The following is a 15,493-nucleotide window of genomic DNA, read 5'->3' as shown; positions in this document are numbered from 1 at the left end:
CAGGATTGAGAGGGGGTGCTTAGTGGGGAAATGTGCGGGTGGGTAAGCAGTGGGGCAGGTCCCAAGCCCCTGGCTTAGAGCCAAGGGACCTGAGTCCAAACACTTGTCCACCATGTGTTAAGCACACCTCTGCTCTTCAGTTTTCTCATCTGCATAATGGGAACAGTAGATGATCCCTATCCTTCCCACCTTCTGCCCCAGGGCTTCAGCATGGCCCAGTGGGACAAGGGACACAGCAGCCCCACAGAAGTCTCCCCGGCTCTTCTCTGCGGTCAGCTCCCCAGGAGGTCTCTAGGGCCAGGTGAGGCCCGGGCAGAACCCAGGTCTCTATGGCAAAGGGCCCCCAGGGCTTCTATCTCTAACACAGAAATCTCAAAAGGGGGGAGGGTACTGACCAAGCAGTGGCGCTAAGGGAGGCGGGGCAGGGGGAGGGCAAGTTTGTCACTTTGGGTACGCACCTGTGAGCCCTGAGTGGGAGTCAGGGGAGACAGAGTTTGACAAGCTGGGAGGAGAGCTGTCTGTCTGCCTGTCTGTCTGTCTGTCTTCCAAGTGGAAGCTGGGGGTGGAGCAGGCAGGGAGGTAGAGGCTGCCTCACTTGTCAGAATTAGCAAGTTCCACAGTTGGGCAACACTCAGACACACACCGAATACAGATACACGTGTACACACGCGTCCGGGTTCCAGACCAACAGGGCGACACCTGCATTTAGACAGGTTGCGTGGTATTCGGGGACACTCACGTGGGGGGCACTCAGCAGCACGTGCAGTGGGCACACAGCCCCCCTCCATCCCTGCCATCCAGACCCCCATATACCCTCACACCCGGGCCGTGCAGCGTGGACAGACGCAGAAGCACGCAGCCCAGCACGCGGCCACGTCTGCCCAGCCCCTGGGGCGGTGCGCCAGCCCTCTGGGTCTGTTCCAAGTTGGAGCCTCTCACGTGAGGCCCAATGTGTCATTTCCAAACAGAAGGAATCTAGCTCCTTCGCAGCAGGGAGGAAGAGCAGGGTGTGGGGCTGGGTGGGTGGGTGGGTGGGCGCGTGGGCATGTGCAGGGGGCAGGGCGAGTGTGTGAGGGAAGCAGGCATGTGAATGCCGGGGAGTGTGTGTCGGGGCAGGGTGCACACAGGTTGGGGGCTCGAGTGTTGCGTGGGGGAAGGAGCCCCGGGAAACAGTGTGCCTTTGTGAGGGTGTGTGTGTGTGTGTGTGTGTGTGTGTGTGTGTGCCGCTGAGTCTGTGTGCAGTGGGTGTGGGTGTTTGTCTCCCTGTATCCGCCTTCTCTCCCGTTCTGGACTTTTAGCCTTCCTGGGCTCCTTTTCCCCGTGTCCTACGCCCTCCCTCTCGGGGCTCGAATGAGGTGCCCTAGTGGAGGAGGGGGGCACCCTCCAGGAGCCTAGTCCAACCCCAGACGCTGCCTGAGGCTTCCCTCCAGCTCCCCCTCCCTTCCTTTTCTCCCTTTCCTCCCTCCCTCTCTTTCCTCTCCTCCCTCCCCCCCCCCAGGCTGGCGTGCCAGGGGGTGGGACATGCCAATCACTGGCTGTGCCTCTCCGGCTGCCAGCACAGGGCGCAGCTCCCCCCGGGAGCCAGGTGTTTGGGTCCCTGGAGACGCCGCCGGCCCCCGGGGAGGCAGTGGGGCTGAGGACCCTACAGACCCCTCTCCAGTCCCATGGTGAGTACATTTGGGAGGGTTTGGGAAGGGTTCCACTGAGGTGGGGGCGGGAAAAGCAGGGTCCTAGGAGCAAAGCCGGGGCTAGGGGGAAATGGGGGTGAACCCCAGAGAGCGGAGGGGGCCAAGGAGGGGTCTAGAGGCCACGGGGGCTGTGTAGCATTGGACCTTGGCGACTCCAAACACCCCGTCTCCTGGCTTTGAGCAGATACACCTGATGTTTTTCTGGGGTTCAGCTGGCAGAGGAGATGGAGACCCCCCCTTAGGAAACTGGACCCGGAGCCCAGAGGGATTAGGCTACCATGTAGCGGGCAGAGGCCCCAGAATCCCAGGGACAGAGTGGAAAGGTCAGGGGACCAGAGGGCAGTCCTTGCCACCAGCATCCCGCGGGAGGTTGACCCCCACCCCCGACATTGGGGTGCCAAGTCCCAGAACCTCCTCCTCTTCTCCCTCAGGGAACCCTGAATCCCACCACCCCCATCCACCTTCAGCCCCCCCAAGATGGACTGAACCAGGTTGCTGGCCACACGGACAAGCTGGATGCCAAGGTGGGTGTTAGGCCAGAAGCTAGCAGGAGACCAGACCAAGAGCCCCAGGGCTCTGGGGGAACAGATGGGCACATGGAAGGCCATTCCAGCCAGAGAACGTGGCCCTGACGTGTGCAAGGGCCCAGAGGGCCCTCTCTGTGTCCACGGTATCTTGGGCTCCCATAGGAGCAGGTCTCAGTCCCGTGTCCTGGTAATGCATGAATACTAATGGGCACCCATGCAGGCACCCATCCCAGGACCCCCAGACTCCACAATGTAGTGATGGGCTGGAGGCCACGAGCTCTGATTCTTGCAGACTCACCCCTGCGGAGGGGGTGGTCAGCTCTCCCTGGGCCATTCAGACAAGTGCTGCTCAGGGGTTATCGGTGCTACTGAGAAGGGTTCACCTCCTGCCACAAAACATACCCACAGCTCCACCCAGGCTGACCCAACACCACCCTCCCCCTCCATCCAACTGGCCGGAAGGAGTCTGATTGTCTCCTACAGCCGGACAGTCTCCTGTCCTTGAGTAATCAGCTGCTCACTGAGCTGTCAGATAAGAGTTAGCTCTCTGCCCCTGACCTCAGCCACTAGGCACACCGTGATCACCGCTGCGATACAGCAGGCAGGGGAGGGGCTGGCGAGATGGGGCTGCAGAAGATGTGACTCTGGGGCCTGGAGATCTGAGAACCAGATCCCAAAGTGCAGAGAGGAGTCCAGAGTGTCAAGAAGGGTTTAGGCAGAGGTCACGTCAGCCCTAAAAAGGAGCCTCCCCATTGGAACAGACAGAGAGACTGAGGCTGAGAAAGGAGAAGGGACATGCTTATGGTCACAGAAAGGATATGTAGGGGTCCTCTTGGGCCGGGACCCCTTTTCCTTGCCCTCAGCGCAGCACTGCACTCCCACTCCCTGAGCAAGACGACGGGGTGGGGAAGCAGCAAGCTCTATGAGGCAGGAGCTTGGGCTCTGGAGGGGAGGGCGGGCGGGGAGAGGTGGGTGAATATCTCGCTGGGTTTCTGCTCTGCTGTGATGCCATGGTGATGCTTAGAAGGATGGGGGAGGGAGGGAGAGAGAAGAAAGGAAATGGGGAGGAGAACGCAAGGATTGAAGAGCAGGGGGCAAGTGATGAGGGGTGGAGCACTTCTGATGCTACCTTGGCAAAGTGACGTCGAGGGCCCAGCCTGCTGACTGTCTGGCTCTGGCCATGGTTTGGCTAAAGTCGGGCAACTGGTTAAAGTCCATCAGCAATGAGTGTATTTGGCAGTGGTTCCAGGGCTGACGCTCCTCTTCCGGCTCAGCAGCGCATTTATGAGCATTTAACTGATGGCTGCTGCCCTCCCCAGGACCATTTGGCACTCCAGTGACTGTTGAGCCTGAAAATGTGGTAAATTGTATTTGTTTACCCCTGATTCCCGAGGCCAGGCATCAGAAGTAGGGATCTGTGCACCTGTAACGGGTCGAGAGCTACCTTCAGAGAAAAGTTAACCCAGGGGAAGAGAGCCACCTCTGACAGGCTGGCTTCTCCAGCAGAAGGGACCGGTCAGGAGATCTAGCCAGAAGGAACCCTCTTCACAGCACATGTGAAATCCCAGAAGCCCAGCCCCACAGGCCCCACCTCGTGTCTCCTTCTCCCCAGTATTACCCGTTCTCTCCAGTCAGGGCTCTGCCAGCTTCCCGGCCCAGAATCACAAGATGGCTTCATGCCTCCCTCCTGAATCTCTTCCCTAGCACCCTCTCATTCTCTGTCTCCCCTTCTCTACAGCTTGGCCAGTGGTAAGAGTCAGGAAGCCCAAGTGTTCAGGAATCCCTCTCCCCATCAATCGCTCCTGACCTCCCCTTTCCTCTCGCCAGCCAGATCCCCAGCCCCTGGGGATTGGTCCAAGGCTCTGGCGGTCAACAGTCTGGGCAGCTGTTCTAGAGGCTCTGACCTCATCCCTTAACTCTTTGAGCCCAGGCTGACTTTTTCCTCTCCCAACATTAACAGGCCCCAACCCACAGCCGTGCCTGTCCTGTCACCTCACGCTGCTTCCTCGCAGCAGGTGCATCAGGGATCCCTTCGTCCATTTTACAGATGATGGGCCCGTGCTCTGGAGCCTGACCGCTGTGGATTCATCCTCATGCCCCTGAGCCTGAAGTCAAACAGAAGGACCTTATATACGTATTCATGTATTTATTCCACACATATTTGTTGAGCAACTCCGTGTGCCAAGCACTGGGATAAAGCAGCGAATGAGGCAGACACACCCGCTACCCTGCCTCTCTGAGAGCGATGGCTAGACCTCCCCCTTCCCACAGCGCTGTCATCATACATCACGCAGATGGACAACAGACACTGTCACACACACACACACACACACACACACACACACACACACACACGGCTAGATTCTAAAGGAAGGCCTGATTCCCTCACTGACTCAGACTGTGGCCAAGCCAGTCAAGGTGGGCGAGGAGGCTTTCGAGTTCACGATTCCCACAAGGGCAGTTTAGAGTAGGCAGGGGTCCAAGAGGTTAGTCTTGGAAGCAGACTGCCTGGGTCTAAATCCTGGTTGCATCGTTGATGAGCTGTAAGGTCCTTACAGTCTCAGAGCCTTGGTTGCCCCTTCTGCAAATTGAGGATAATAAAACCTGCTTCACAGGGAGTTGTAACAGGTCAATTAAATCCTGAATATAATCTTTAGAGCCATGTCTGGTATATGGTAAGCAGTCAGCAAATATCAGTTGCTATGATAATATTAATAATATTATTAAAAGTTCCCAACAACCTTTATCAGGAGGCCATGGTCCTGAGAAAAAAGCACCTCCCTGCTTCCTTGCCCCCTTCTGGTGCCCCAGACATGACACCCTCAGAGGATGAGTCCCAACCCATCTCCACAAAGCTACAGACTCACCCCCACCATTTCCTATTCTCACTCAGCAATGCACACACCCTCGCACACAAACAGTCATCCTACAGATGACCGGGGTGGGAAGTGACTTCCCCAAGATCACACAGCAGGGATTGGAGGAGGCCTCCAGGAATGTTCTCTTGAGCAAATCACTGTCCAAGAGAGGTTTGGGGGCAGACCCTTGCTTCTGATTGTAGGAAAGGCAGAGTTATTGACGGCTCTGCTCTTGGGCCCAGGGGCTCAGAAGATCCAGGGAGTGGCAAGAATCGGGGTCTAGTCCCCCAGAACTGCTACCCTTCACCTTCCCCCAGTTGTCCCAGATGGGAGGCCTTAGGCCCTCCAGTTGGTAAGTGGGGCGTAGAGGAGTCCACTAAGTGGAAAGAATCCAGGCCCTGGAGCCCACAGGTCAAGGGGCAGAATCCCAGCTCCACTGCTTCCTGTGAGACCATCAGCAAGTCACTTAGTCCCCTGAACCTCAGTGTCTTCATCTGTGAAATAGGGATAAGAACCCTCGCCGGGGTGCCCTATGGATTAAAGGAAATGATATCATACATCAAGTGCCTGGCATGCAAGAGGTGATTAATTATGGTGGTCTATCAGTGTGGCTATTTTTTCTTAAGTTTTTTTAATTTATTTAAGTGCTCTCTACATCCAATATGGGGCCTGAACTCACGACCCAAAGATCAGGAGTCACAGGCTCCTGCAGCTGAGCCAGCCAGGTGCCCCATCAATGTGGCTATTAAAATGAGCAGGTGGGAGGGACTTCCAGCCATTAAGGAGCGGGACTGCCAGCCAGCCTCCTCACTTCTAAGGATCATTTCTCATAGTTCCCCCATCATGAAAGCGTTTTTAAAACTCATCAAAGCAAGGGGCGCCTGGGTGGCGCAGTCGGTTAAGCGTCCGACTTCAGCCAGGTCACGATCTCGCGGTCCGTGAGTTCGAGCCCCGCGTCGGGCTCTGGGCTGACGGCTCAGAGCCTGGAGCCTGTTTCCGATTCTGTGTCTCCCTCTCTCTCTGCCCCTCCCCCGTTCATGCTCTGTCTCTCTCTGTCCCAAAAATAAATAAAAAAAAAAAAAAAAAAAAAAAACTCATCAAAGCTATAGCTAGCTTTAACAAGAGCTTGTGAGGGTCAGAGGTTGCCATGTTTCAGCCACAAGTAAATGTGATTCCAGCCCCAACTGGGAGAACCTAAGTGAGCCTTCAGCCTCTACAGCCTCCACTCAAGGACATGGGTCCTGTCTGATCAGAGTCTTGAGATGTCGATTTCAGGACCCTGTAAAATCTCCCCACATGCCAGGCGGGTTCAGCTCCTCTACTGTGCAAATGAGCACTGTGAGGGACACCTGGCTGGTGGAGCATGTGATTCTTGATTTCAGGCTTGTGAATTCGAGCCCTACGTTGGGCATAGAGCTTACTTTAAACAATAAAAACTAGGGGCGCCTGGGTAACTCAGTCGGTTAAGCACCCAACTCTTGATCTCGGCTCGGGTCATGATCTTGCACTCCGTGAGTTCAAGCCCCGCACTGGGCTAAGCGCTGACGGTGCACCTGCTGCTTGGGTCTCCCTCTTTCTCTGCCCCTCCTCCGCTTGTGCTCTCTCTCTCTCTCTCTCTCTCAAAATAAGTAAGTAAACATAAATTTTTTAAATAAATAATAAATTTAAAAAGAAAGAAAGAGAAAAAACAAATGAGTAATCTGGGGCTGAGAGAGGGGCTATGCCTGGATCTGGAAGGCCAAAGGGCACAGCAAGAGGTGGCTGGGCTGTGGCTCAGAATGAGGAATCAGGAGTAATAACAGAGAGGCACTTTGGATGCTGTCAGCCCCATCAGCTGGCAGATGCAGGGTGGCCAGGGAAAGAAAGGTTAAATGATTGCTAGTGATCAGATGGCTAGAGAGAGACAGTTTTGAGGGAGGACACACAAAATAACTCACTAATCAAGGTAAATAATATTGTAATGTAACATTTTAAAAATTCAAATGGCAAAAAAAAAAAGCAACAAACTACAGCCCAGAGGCTGGCCGTCTGTTTTTGTAAATAAAGTTTCATTGGAACCAAGGCCAGGATTGGGGTGAGTCACGGGTGATAGGATTGTTTTGTGTAAGTGCAGGGTTAGATCCTGCCTTTGTTTAAAATTTGGCTCAGGGGCACCTCGGTGGTTCAGGTGGTTAAGGACATGATCTCCCTGTTTGCAAGTTCAAGCCCCACATTGGGCTCTGTGCACACAGCTCAGAGCCTGCTTGAGATCCTCTGTCTCTCTCTCTGTCTCTCTCTCTCTCTCTCTCTCTCTCTGTCTCTCTCTGCCCCTCCCCAGCTCACTCTCTCTCTCTCAAATATAAATAAACAGTGGGGTGCCTGGGTGGCTCAGCTGGTTAAGCATCTGACTTCGGTTCAGGTCATGATCTCGCAGTTCATGAGTTCGAGCCCCACGTTGGGCTCTGTGCTGACAGCTCCGGGCCTGGAGCCTGCTTTGGATTCTGTGTCTCCCTCTCTCTCTGCCCCTCCCCCACTCGCACTCTGTCTGTGTGTCTCTCTCCCTCTCTCAAAAATAAACTTTAAAAAAATTTTTTAAATAAACATTAAAAAATAATAAAAAATAAAAATAAAATTTAAACAAAATAAAAATCATATCAAATTTTGTTCATGATGGGTTTTTCCACCAATTTCTTTTTCTTTTTTTTTAATTTTCTTTTTACATTTATTTATTTTTGAGAGACAGAGCATAAGTGGGGGAGGGGCAGAGAGAGAAGAAGACACAGAATCTGAAACAGGCTCCAGGCTCTGAGCTGTCAGCACAGAGCCCAACGTGGGGCTAGCACCCACAAACTGCGAGATCATGACCTGAACCAAAGTCAGATGCTTAACCGACTGAGCCATCCAGGCGCCCCAGGCCTTTAAATATTGTATTAAAATATTGTTTTCTTGATCAATGAGTCTGGGGGCACCTCAGATTTTGCAACCAAGGCAAAATTGTCTCAGCTCCCCCCAGGGCTAGACCTGCTGTGGTGTAGGACCAAATCCAACACAGTGGAGGGCTTGTCACAGTGTTGAAGGCTGCACCGTGCCCAGGCAGACGGGAGGCCCCTGCAGCTCTGAGGTACAGCCTCTGAGGCCAGCAAGCTCCTCTTGTCTGACTCAGCCTTTTCAGGTAGTGGCCCAGGGCACCAGTGGGGGCTACATCGCTGCCCCAAAGCACCGGAGTTTGAGGGGTCGGGGAAGGGAGGCAGCACTCAGGCTAGGAGCCAGGAGACTTTGGGCTACACAATGCCTTCTTTCCCCTTTTCTCTGGGCCTCAGTTGCTCCATTTGTGCAATGGGAACTAAATAGCACCGAGTTCAGATCAGAGGGACAGGAGTTGCACAGGGCAACCTGCCAGGTGACATCCACCAGCACCTTACCAGGGAAAGCCCCTGCGTGCACAGTCCTATCCCGGCCTTCAGCCCAGCACCTGACTTTGGGTACAGGAAAAAGGTGCAGCAGGACTCAGTAAGCAAGACAAATAATATTTTAGCAGAGTACTTTTAAAATTCAGGAGCACCTGGGGGGCTCAGTCGTCTAAGCGTCCGACTCCCACTCAGGTCATGATCTCACGGTCCGTGAGTTCTAGCCCCGCGTCGGGCTCTGTGCTGACAGCTCAGAGCCTGGAGCCTGCTTCAGATTCTGTGTCTCCCTTTTTTCTCTGCCCCTCCTCACTCGCGCTCTGTCTCTCTCTCTCCCTTTCTCAAAAATAAACATTAAACAAAAATTTTTTTTTAATTCAAGGGGCGCTTGGCTGTCTCAGTCGGTACAGCGTCCAACTCTTGATCCCAGGGTCATGAGTTCAAGCTTCACCTTGGGCGTAAAGCTTTCTTAAAAAAATAAAATAAAGTAAAGTAAAATAAAATAAAATAAAATTCAAATTGGCAGGGCTCCTTGCCACCTCAGTCAGTAGAGCATACGACTCTTGATCTCAGGATTGTGAGTTTGAGCCCCATGTTGGATGTAGAGATAAATAAATAAATACATACATACATACATAAAATTTAAAGAATAAAATTTTATTTTTTTTTTTAATTTTTTTTCAACGTTTTTTATTTATTTTTGGGACAGAGAGAGACAGAGCATGAACGGGGAAGGGGCAGAGAGAGAGGGAGACACAGAATCGGAAACAGGCTCCAGGCTCTGAGCCATCAGCCCAGAGCCTGACGCGGGGCTCGAACTCACAGACCGCGAGATCGTGACCTGGCTGAAGTCGGACGCTTAACCGACTGCGCCACCCAGGCACCCCAAAGAATAAAATTTTAATTGGAGGGGCACCTGGGTGGCTCAGTCGGTTGAGCGTCTGACTTCGGCTCAGGTCATGATCTCACAGCTCGTGAGTTCGAGCCCCGCGTCGGCCTCTGTGCTGACAGCTCGGAGCCTGGAGCCCGATTCGAATTCTGTGTCTCCCTCTCTCTGCCCCTAACCCACTCGCATTCTCTGTCTCTCTCTAAAATAAACATTAAAAAAGAAAATTTTTTAATTGGCAAACTGTGACCTCCAGGCCAGCCATCAGTTTTGTTTTTTTTTTAATGTTTTCTTTATTTTTGAGAGAAAGAGAGACAGAATACAAGTGGGGGTGGGGCCGAGAGAGAAGGAGACACAGAATCCGAAGCAGGCTCCAGGCTCTGAGCTGTCAGCAGAGATCCCGACACAGGGCTTGAACTCACGAACCACGAGATCGTGGCCTGAGCTGAAGTCAGACACTCAACTGACACACCACCCAGGTGCCCCCAGTCATCAGTTTTTATAAATAATGTTTCATTGGAACAAGCTGCTTAGGCTCAAATCTTGGTTCCTGCCTGTGTGATCTTGTACCAGTTCTCTTGCTTCTCTCAGCCTCAATTTCTTCATCTGTGAAATGGAGAGAAGAACAATCCCCGGGCCATAGGTTCCCTGTTAAGATTAAATGCAATAATGCACATGAGCACTTTGAGCAGGGACTGCCCCTCGGGGAGCACTAAACAGCAATGGTCACTATCATTATCAGTTGCTGCTGTCATAGTATTAGAATTTTTTAAAATTTTTTTCAGTTTATTTATTTATTTTGAGAGAGACAGAAAGGCGGGGACGGGCAGCCAGAGAGAGAGAGAGAGAGAGAAAATCTTATCAGGCTCTGTGCTGTCAGCACATAACCTAACTCAGGGCTCGATCCCACGAACTGTGCGATCATGACTTGAGCCAAAACCAAGAGTTGGATGCTAACTGATGGAGCCATTAAGGCGCCCCTAGAATTTGTTTATTTATTTAAGTAATCTCTATGCCCAACGTGGGGCTCAAACTCATGACCCCAAGATCAAGAGTCGCATGTTCTACTGACTGAGCCAGCCAGGTGCCCCAAGAGATGTTTAATCAAAGAAGCAGACGTTCATGGGGGGAGCCCTCATGGGTGCACATGCTAAGAGTCCACAGGCATCTAGTGCCTACCGTGTGCTAGGCCTATTCCATGCATTCTGCATCTGGGGACTTTAAGCCTCACAATAATTCCTCGCTTTGGTGGCTAGTCATTCCCATTGGCTGATGTCATTCCCGGTTTTCAGCTGAAAAAACCGAGGCACCTAGCAATGATACCACTCGCAGGGATCACAGACCCAGTAAATGGTGTTACCTGGGTTCAAAGGCAGGCCATCGAGCTCCAGAGTCCAGGCCCTCCCACTGTGATGTTCCATGTCCCCCTGATGGGGACACTGCCCCCGACACACAAGCACGCACTGACAGCCAGTCCTTCTCACTCATTCTGTCACACTCCAGACTGCCATCCTGAGAGTCCCTCTCACACACCGGTTTACCGTGACCAGTGGAGATGACCTCACTGTCACAGCCCCCCCACACACAAGGCCACCTATCATGGATCAACCTCCTCACAGGCACAGCACACTAGTCTCTCTGTCACAGACCAGGTCCTGAGGAGCACCAGGGCTTGGTGGGCCCTTGCCCAACATCTCTCCCTTGGAATTTTTCTTTTCTTTGTTTTTTTTTTAATGTTTGTTTATTTTTGAGAGAAGGACGGAGCGCATGCGCAGGGGAGGGGTGGAGAAAGAGAGGGAGATGGGATCCGAAGCAGGCTCCGCGCTGACAGCAGAGAGGCTGGTGCAGGGCGCGAACCCACAAACCAAGAGATGGTGACCTGAGCCGAAGTCAGACGCTTAACCAACTGACCCACCCAGGTACCCTGGAGTTTTTCCAATGATACGGTCCCTGAGGCCACAGCTGCAGGTGGGAGGAGACCCCAGCTCTTCGATGGACAGATGGACACCTGAGCCCCAGAACAGGAAGGAACCAGCCAAAACATACAGCAGCAAGGCCACGGCTGAGCTGCGGGGGCCTCCTTCCCAGCCAGTAGGTTGCTGAGAAAGGGTTTTCCCTTTACCCACCTTTGGTGCCTGGGCTGGACTCCAGGCTCAAGAAAAATGTGGGGGATCTTCCCTTTGCCCTTGCCGTTCCCCACTCAGTTTGGACTCAGGAACAGAGCAGGGAAATAGAAGGGGCCTCCCACACCTCAGCTGGGGCCAGACCCCTGCCTACCTGGGAGCTGAGGCCTTCGTCCCCGCTGCCTGCTTTCACTCCAGGCTTTTTACCACCAGGCGAGCAGTCGGGCCCAGCACAACTTACCCGGCTGCCCTCATGGAGGATCTGATCCAGCTTCAAACACTGCCTTCCTTCTCTCTCTCTCTCTCTTTCTCTATCTCTGTCACACGCACACACACAGACACACATGCGCGCACAGGGAAACCTGCAGACACACTAACATACACCTCTTTCCCCTTATCTTCCTCCCTCGCCTTCCCATCTTATTCGATGGAAGAATCCCACTGACGCTCCACATGCTCAGAGTAAGAAAGAGAAGCAGGTCTTAATCAGACTCACCTCCTCTGTCACTGGGGGCCAGGTTTATGTAGCTGCTCAGAGCCACGGTTGCCTCAGTGAAATGGGGATCATAAGAGACCTGCGTCCCAGAGATGTACGACAGTTAAATTAGGTAATTCAATGAAGCACTTAGTGCTGTGTCTGGCTGGTAGTAACTCCCTGGTAAATGAGAGCTTTAATAAAATTGAGTGAAGTGCTTTGAAAATTTGGCAGTGGTGTATACAAAGCGAGTCTCCCAACTCCTGCCACGTGAGTTAAGCAAGACAAGAATTAGCAGCAATTTCCCGAGGAGAAAATCGAGGCTCAGAGTCTGAAGGGGGACTCTGATCTCTGGATTCCCAGCCCCCTCCCCCCAGTGCCGCTGGCACATCCAGTCATGGCTGGGAAGGTGCGTTATAAATGACTGTGTGGGGCCACTGGTGGGAAAAGGGGAGGCTGTCTCGCCTAAAGATCTGAGGAGGCAGAGGCTGTGTTCCCGGCACCTTGCACCCCGAGCTGTCAGAGACGACCGGCAGCCCAACCGAAGGCCATGTCCTCTCTTTTCAGGTGATGACCTCCCCCTGAGGAAGCCCTGTAGTGTGACTAGAGAAAGGGGCCGCCCGCCCAGCCCCACCCGGCCACCATGAATACCTCGGCCCCACCCGCCGTCAGCCCCAACATCACGGTTCTGGCACCGGGAAAGGGTCCCTGGCAAGTGGCCTTCATTGGGATCACCACGGGCCTCCTGTCACTGGCCACAGTGACGGGCAACCTGCTGGTCCTCATCTCCTTCAAGGTCAACACTGAGCTCAAGACCGTCAACAACTACTTCCTGCTCAGCCTGGCCTGTGCTGACCTCATCATCGGTACCTTCTCCATGAATCTCTATACCACGTACCTGCTCATGGGCCACTGGGCTCTGGGCACACTGGCCTGCGACCTCTGGCTGGCCCTGGACTACGTGGCTAGCAATGCCTCCGTCATGAACCTGCTGCTCATCAGTTTCGACCGCTACTTCTCCGTGACCCGGCCCCTGAGCTATCGAGCCAAGCGCACGCCCCGCCGGGCGGCCCTGATGATCGGCCTGGCCTGGCTGGTTTCCTTCATCCTCTGGGCCCCAGCCATCCTCTTCTGGCAGTACCTGGTAGGGGAGCGGACGGTGCTGGCCGGCCAGTGCTACATCCAATTCCTCTCCCAGCCCATCATCACCTTTGGCACAGCCATGGCCGCCTTCTACCTCCCCGTCACGGTCATGTGCACGCTCTACTGGCGCATCTACCGGGAGACGGAGAACCGGGCCCGGGAGCTGGCGGCCCTGCAGGGCTCTGAGACGCCCGGTAAGGGGGGCGGCAGCAGCAGCAGCTCAGAGCGGTCCCAGCGGGGGACTGAGGGCTCACCGGAGACCCCTCCGGGGCGCTGCTGTCGCTGCTGCCGGGCCCCCAGGCTGCTGCAGGCCTACAGCTGGAAGGAAGAAGAGGAAGAGGACGAAGGCTCCATGGAGTCCCTCACATCCTCGGAGGGTGAGGAGCCTGGCTCCGAGGTGGTGATCAAGATGCCCATGGTGGACCCCGAGGCGCAGGCCCCCGCCAAGCAGCCCCCCCGGAGCTCCCCCAATACGGTCAAGAGGCCCACCCGGAAGGGGCGTGAGCGAGCAGGCAAGGGCCAGAAGCCCCGCGGGAAGGAGCAGCTGGCCAAGAGGAAGACCTTCTCGTTGGTCAAGGAGAAGAAGGCGGCTCGGACCCTGAGTGCCATTCTGCTGGCCTTCATCCTCACCTGGACACCATACAACATCATGGTGCTGGTATCCACCTTCTGCAAGAACTGCGTTCCCGAGACCCTGTGGGAGCTGGGCTACTGGCTGTGCTATGTCAACAGCACCATCAACCCCATGTGCTACGCACTCTGCAACAAAGCCTTCCGGGACACCTTCCGCCTGCTGCTGCTCTGCCGCTGGGACAAGCGTCGCTGGCGCAAGATCCCCAAGCGCCCCGGTTCCGTGCACCGCACCCCGTCCCGCCAATGCTGATGGCCCCTCACCTGCACCCCGCCACCCCAGTCCCCGGGAGAGCCGGGTGGAAAGCGGGCAGGGGCTGCGACCTCAGACCCAGGGCCTGCTCAGCCCTCGCCGGGCTGGGCTTCGCAGGCCCCTAGGTCACCTTCCTGAACAGCCCAGAGAGACCCTGCCACCTTTCCAGACTTAGCTCTTTCCAGCCAGGGAATGAACCCGGGGAACTGGTTTTTCTGTTCCCTGCCGGGTGGGAATAGGCTCTTCACCAGGAAGAAGGCTGGGGGAGGAGGCTCCAGGCTTTGGATCCCTTGTTTGCCTTCAGGCAGGAAGTCTGTTAGGGAGCCAGTGGGGCGGGTCAGGAGAAAGAAGGTTTACATTTCAGTCATCTCTGGCCCCAGGGGGCTGGCCCAGATTGTGGGAGCCGGCACCCCCTGGGGCGATGGCAAGCTTGCCTCTCAGGGAGCAGGGATCCCCCTCCCCTCCCCAGGCACAGCCCACTCTGCCGGGGCCCTAGGCACACTCTCCGGGATTGTCCAGCCTCCCTGAAAATGTCCCCAGAGTGTCCCTATGTGGGTCACCCCAAGGCAAATGTCTAAGCATCAGCAGGACAATGACACCAGAAGAGACCAGATGGGCTAGTCACACACCAAGTCCCAAGGCAGCCACGGGACCAGGCATCGGGAGTCCTGATTGTCCCACTATGTAGTTTCCCTGGGAGTGAGGGGCAGGGGTCCCTGCTGTCCAGCCCCACACCTATGCCCTCAGTCCCTCCCTCCCTGGCTCACAGCCACCACCTGGATGGATCTGCTCCGTGCAGCTCTAGCCAGGCCTCCCGCATGCTGCCTGCCTCCGGCCTGCCCCGCACAGGCCTGGCCCGGCCCACGGGTCCTCTCCTGTGAGCTCCCAGTCCAACCATGCATGGCCTCCCAGCCGCCCTTATCTCCAGGCCCAGCCTGACCCCAAATGTTCTTTCCTTCCATCCTCAGCAAGTGCTGAGTCTGTGAATAAAGCCACGTGACTAGTGGGCGCAATGGGGCCTACTTCCCTGTGTGGATCCAGGGCCTGGTCTTAGACCAGGGCAGAATGGGACAGGGAGGGCCCAAGGATCATGGAGTGTGGGCCACTGTCCTGAGGGTGGTCCCAGGAGGGGGCAGCACTGAGTGGCTGGATCTACTGAAACCTGTGGGCCCCAGCACCCCGGGGTCCCCGGCTCAGGTGAGTAGGGCTGTAATGGGCAGGCCTGGATACCGGAAGTAGGGAGGCCAGGTGAAATAAACTGCCCTTGCCCATAGCCCAGCATATTTTTTATCAGCTTTGCCATATGTGGCTGCTCCGGGGGCCCTGTTACACCCAGGGAGAGCGGAACTGCTCCAAAGCCCCATTTATAGATGGGGAGACCAAGGCCCAGTGACCCAGGAGGACGATTCAGGGTTACCCTACCAAGCAACACTCAGGCTTCCAGGCAATTCACAGCCTCCTGACCCCTGGACTATGGAGATGGGGCGCCAGGCCAAAGCACTCCATAAAGGTGACCCTCAGGCCAGG

The 15,493-nt window shown here is 55.1% G+C and overlaps 1 protein-coding gene across 2 annotated transcripts; it reads left to right on the top strand.

The window, feature by feature from the left end:
* The first annotated feature begins 1,039 nt into the window (after nt 1-1,039).
* Nucleotides 1,040-14,979, top strand: CHRM1 (cholinergic receptor muscarinic 1). Of its 2 annotated transcripts, XM_058689360.1 has the most exons (3): nt 1,040-1,667; nt 2,120-2,212; nt 12,508-14,979. In XM_058689360.1, the coding sequence occupies exon 3, from the start codon at nt 12,584-12,586 to the stop codon at nt 13,964-13,966; it is 1,383 nt and encodes a 460-aa protein (XP_058545343.1). In that variant the 5' UTR covers nt 1,040-1,667; nt 2,120-2,212; nt 12,508-12,583; the 3' UTR covers nt 13,967-14,979. The 2 variants fall into 2 exon arrangements, with proteins under 2 accessions (XP_058545343.1, XP_058545344.1); XM_058689361.1 differs by lacking the exon at nt 2,120-2,212.
* Nucleotides 14,980-15,493: the final 514 nt, after the last annotated feature.

The sequence above is a fragment of the Neofelis nebulosa genome, chromosome 10, assembly GCF_028018385.1.
Source record: "Neofelis nebulosa isolate mNeoNeb1 chromosome 10, mNeoNeb1.pri, whole genome shotgun sequence".
Lineage (NCBI taxonomy): Eukaryota > Metazoa > Chordata > Mammalia > Carnivora > Felidae > Neofelis > Neofelis nebulosa.
The sequence above is the reverse complement of the archived record's forward strand: the minus strand, read 5'-3'. Positions and strand labels throughout refer to the sequence as shown.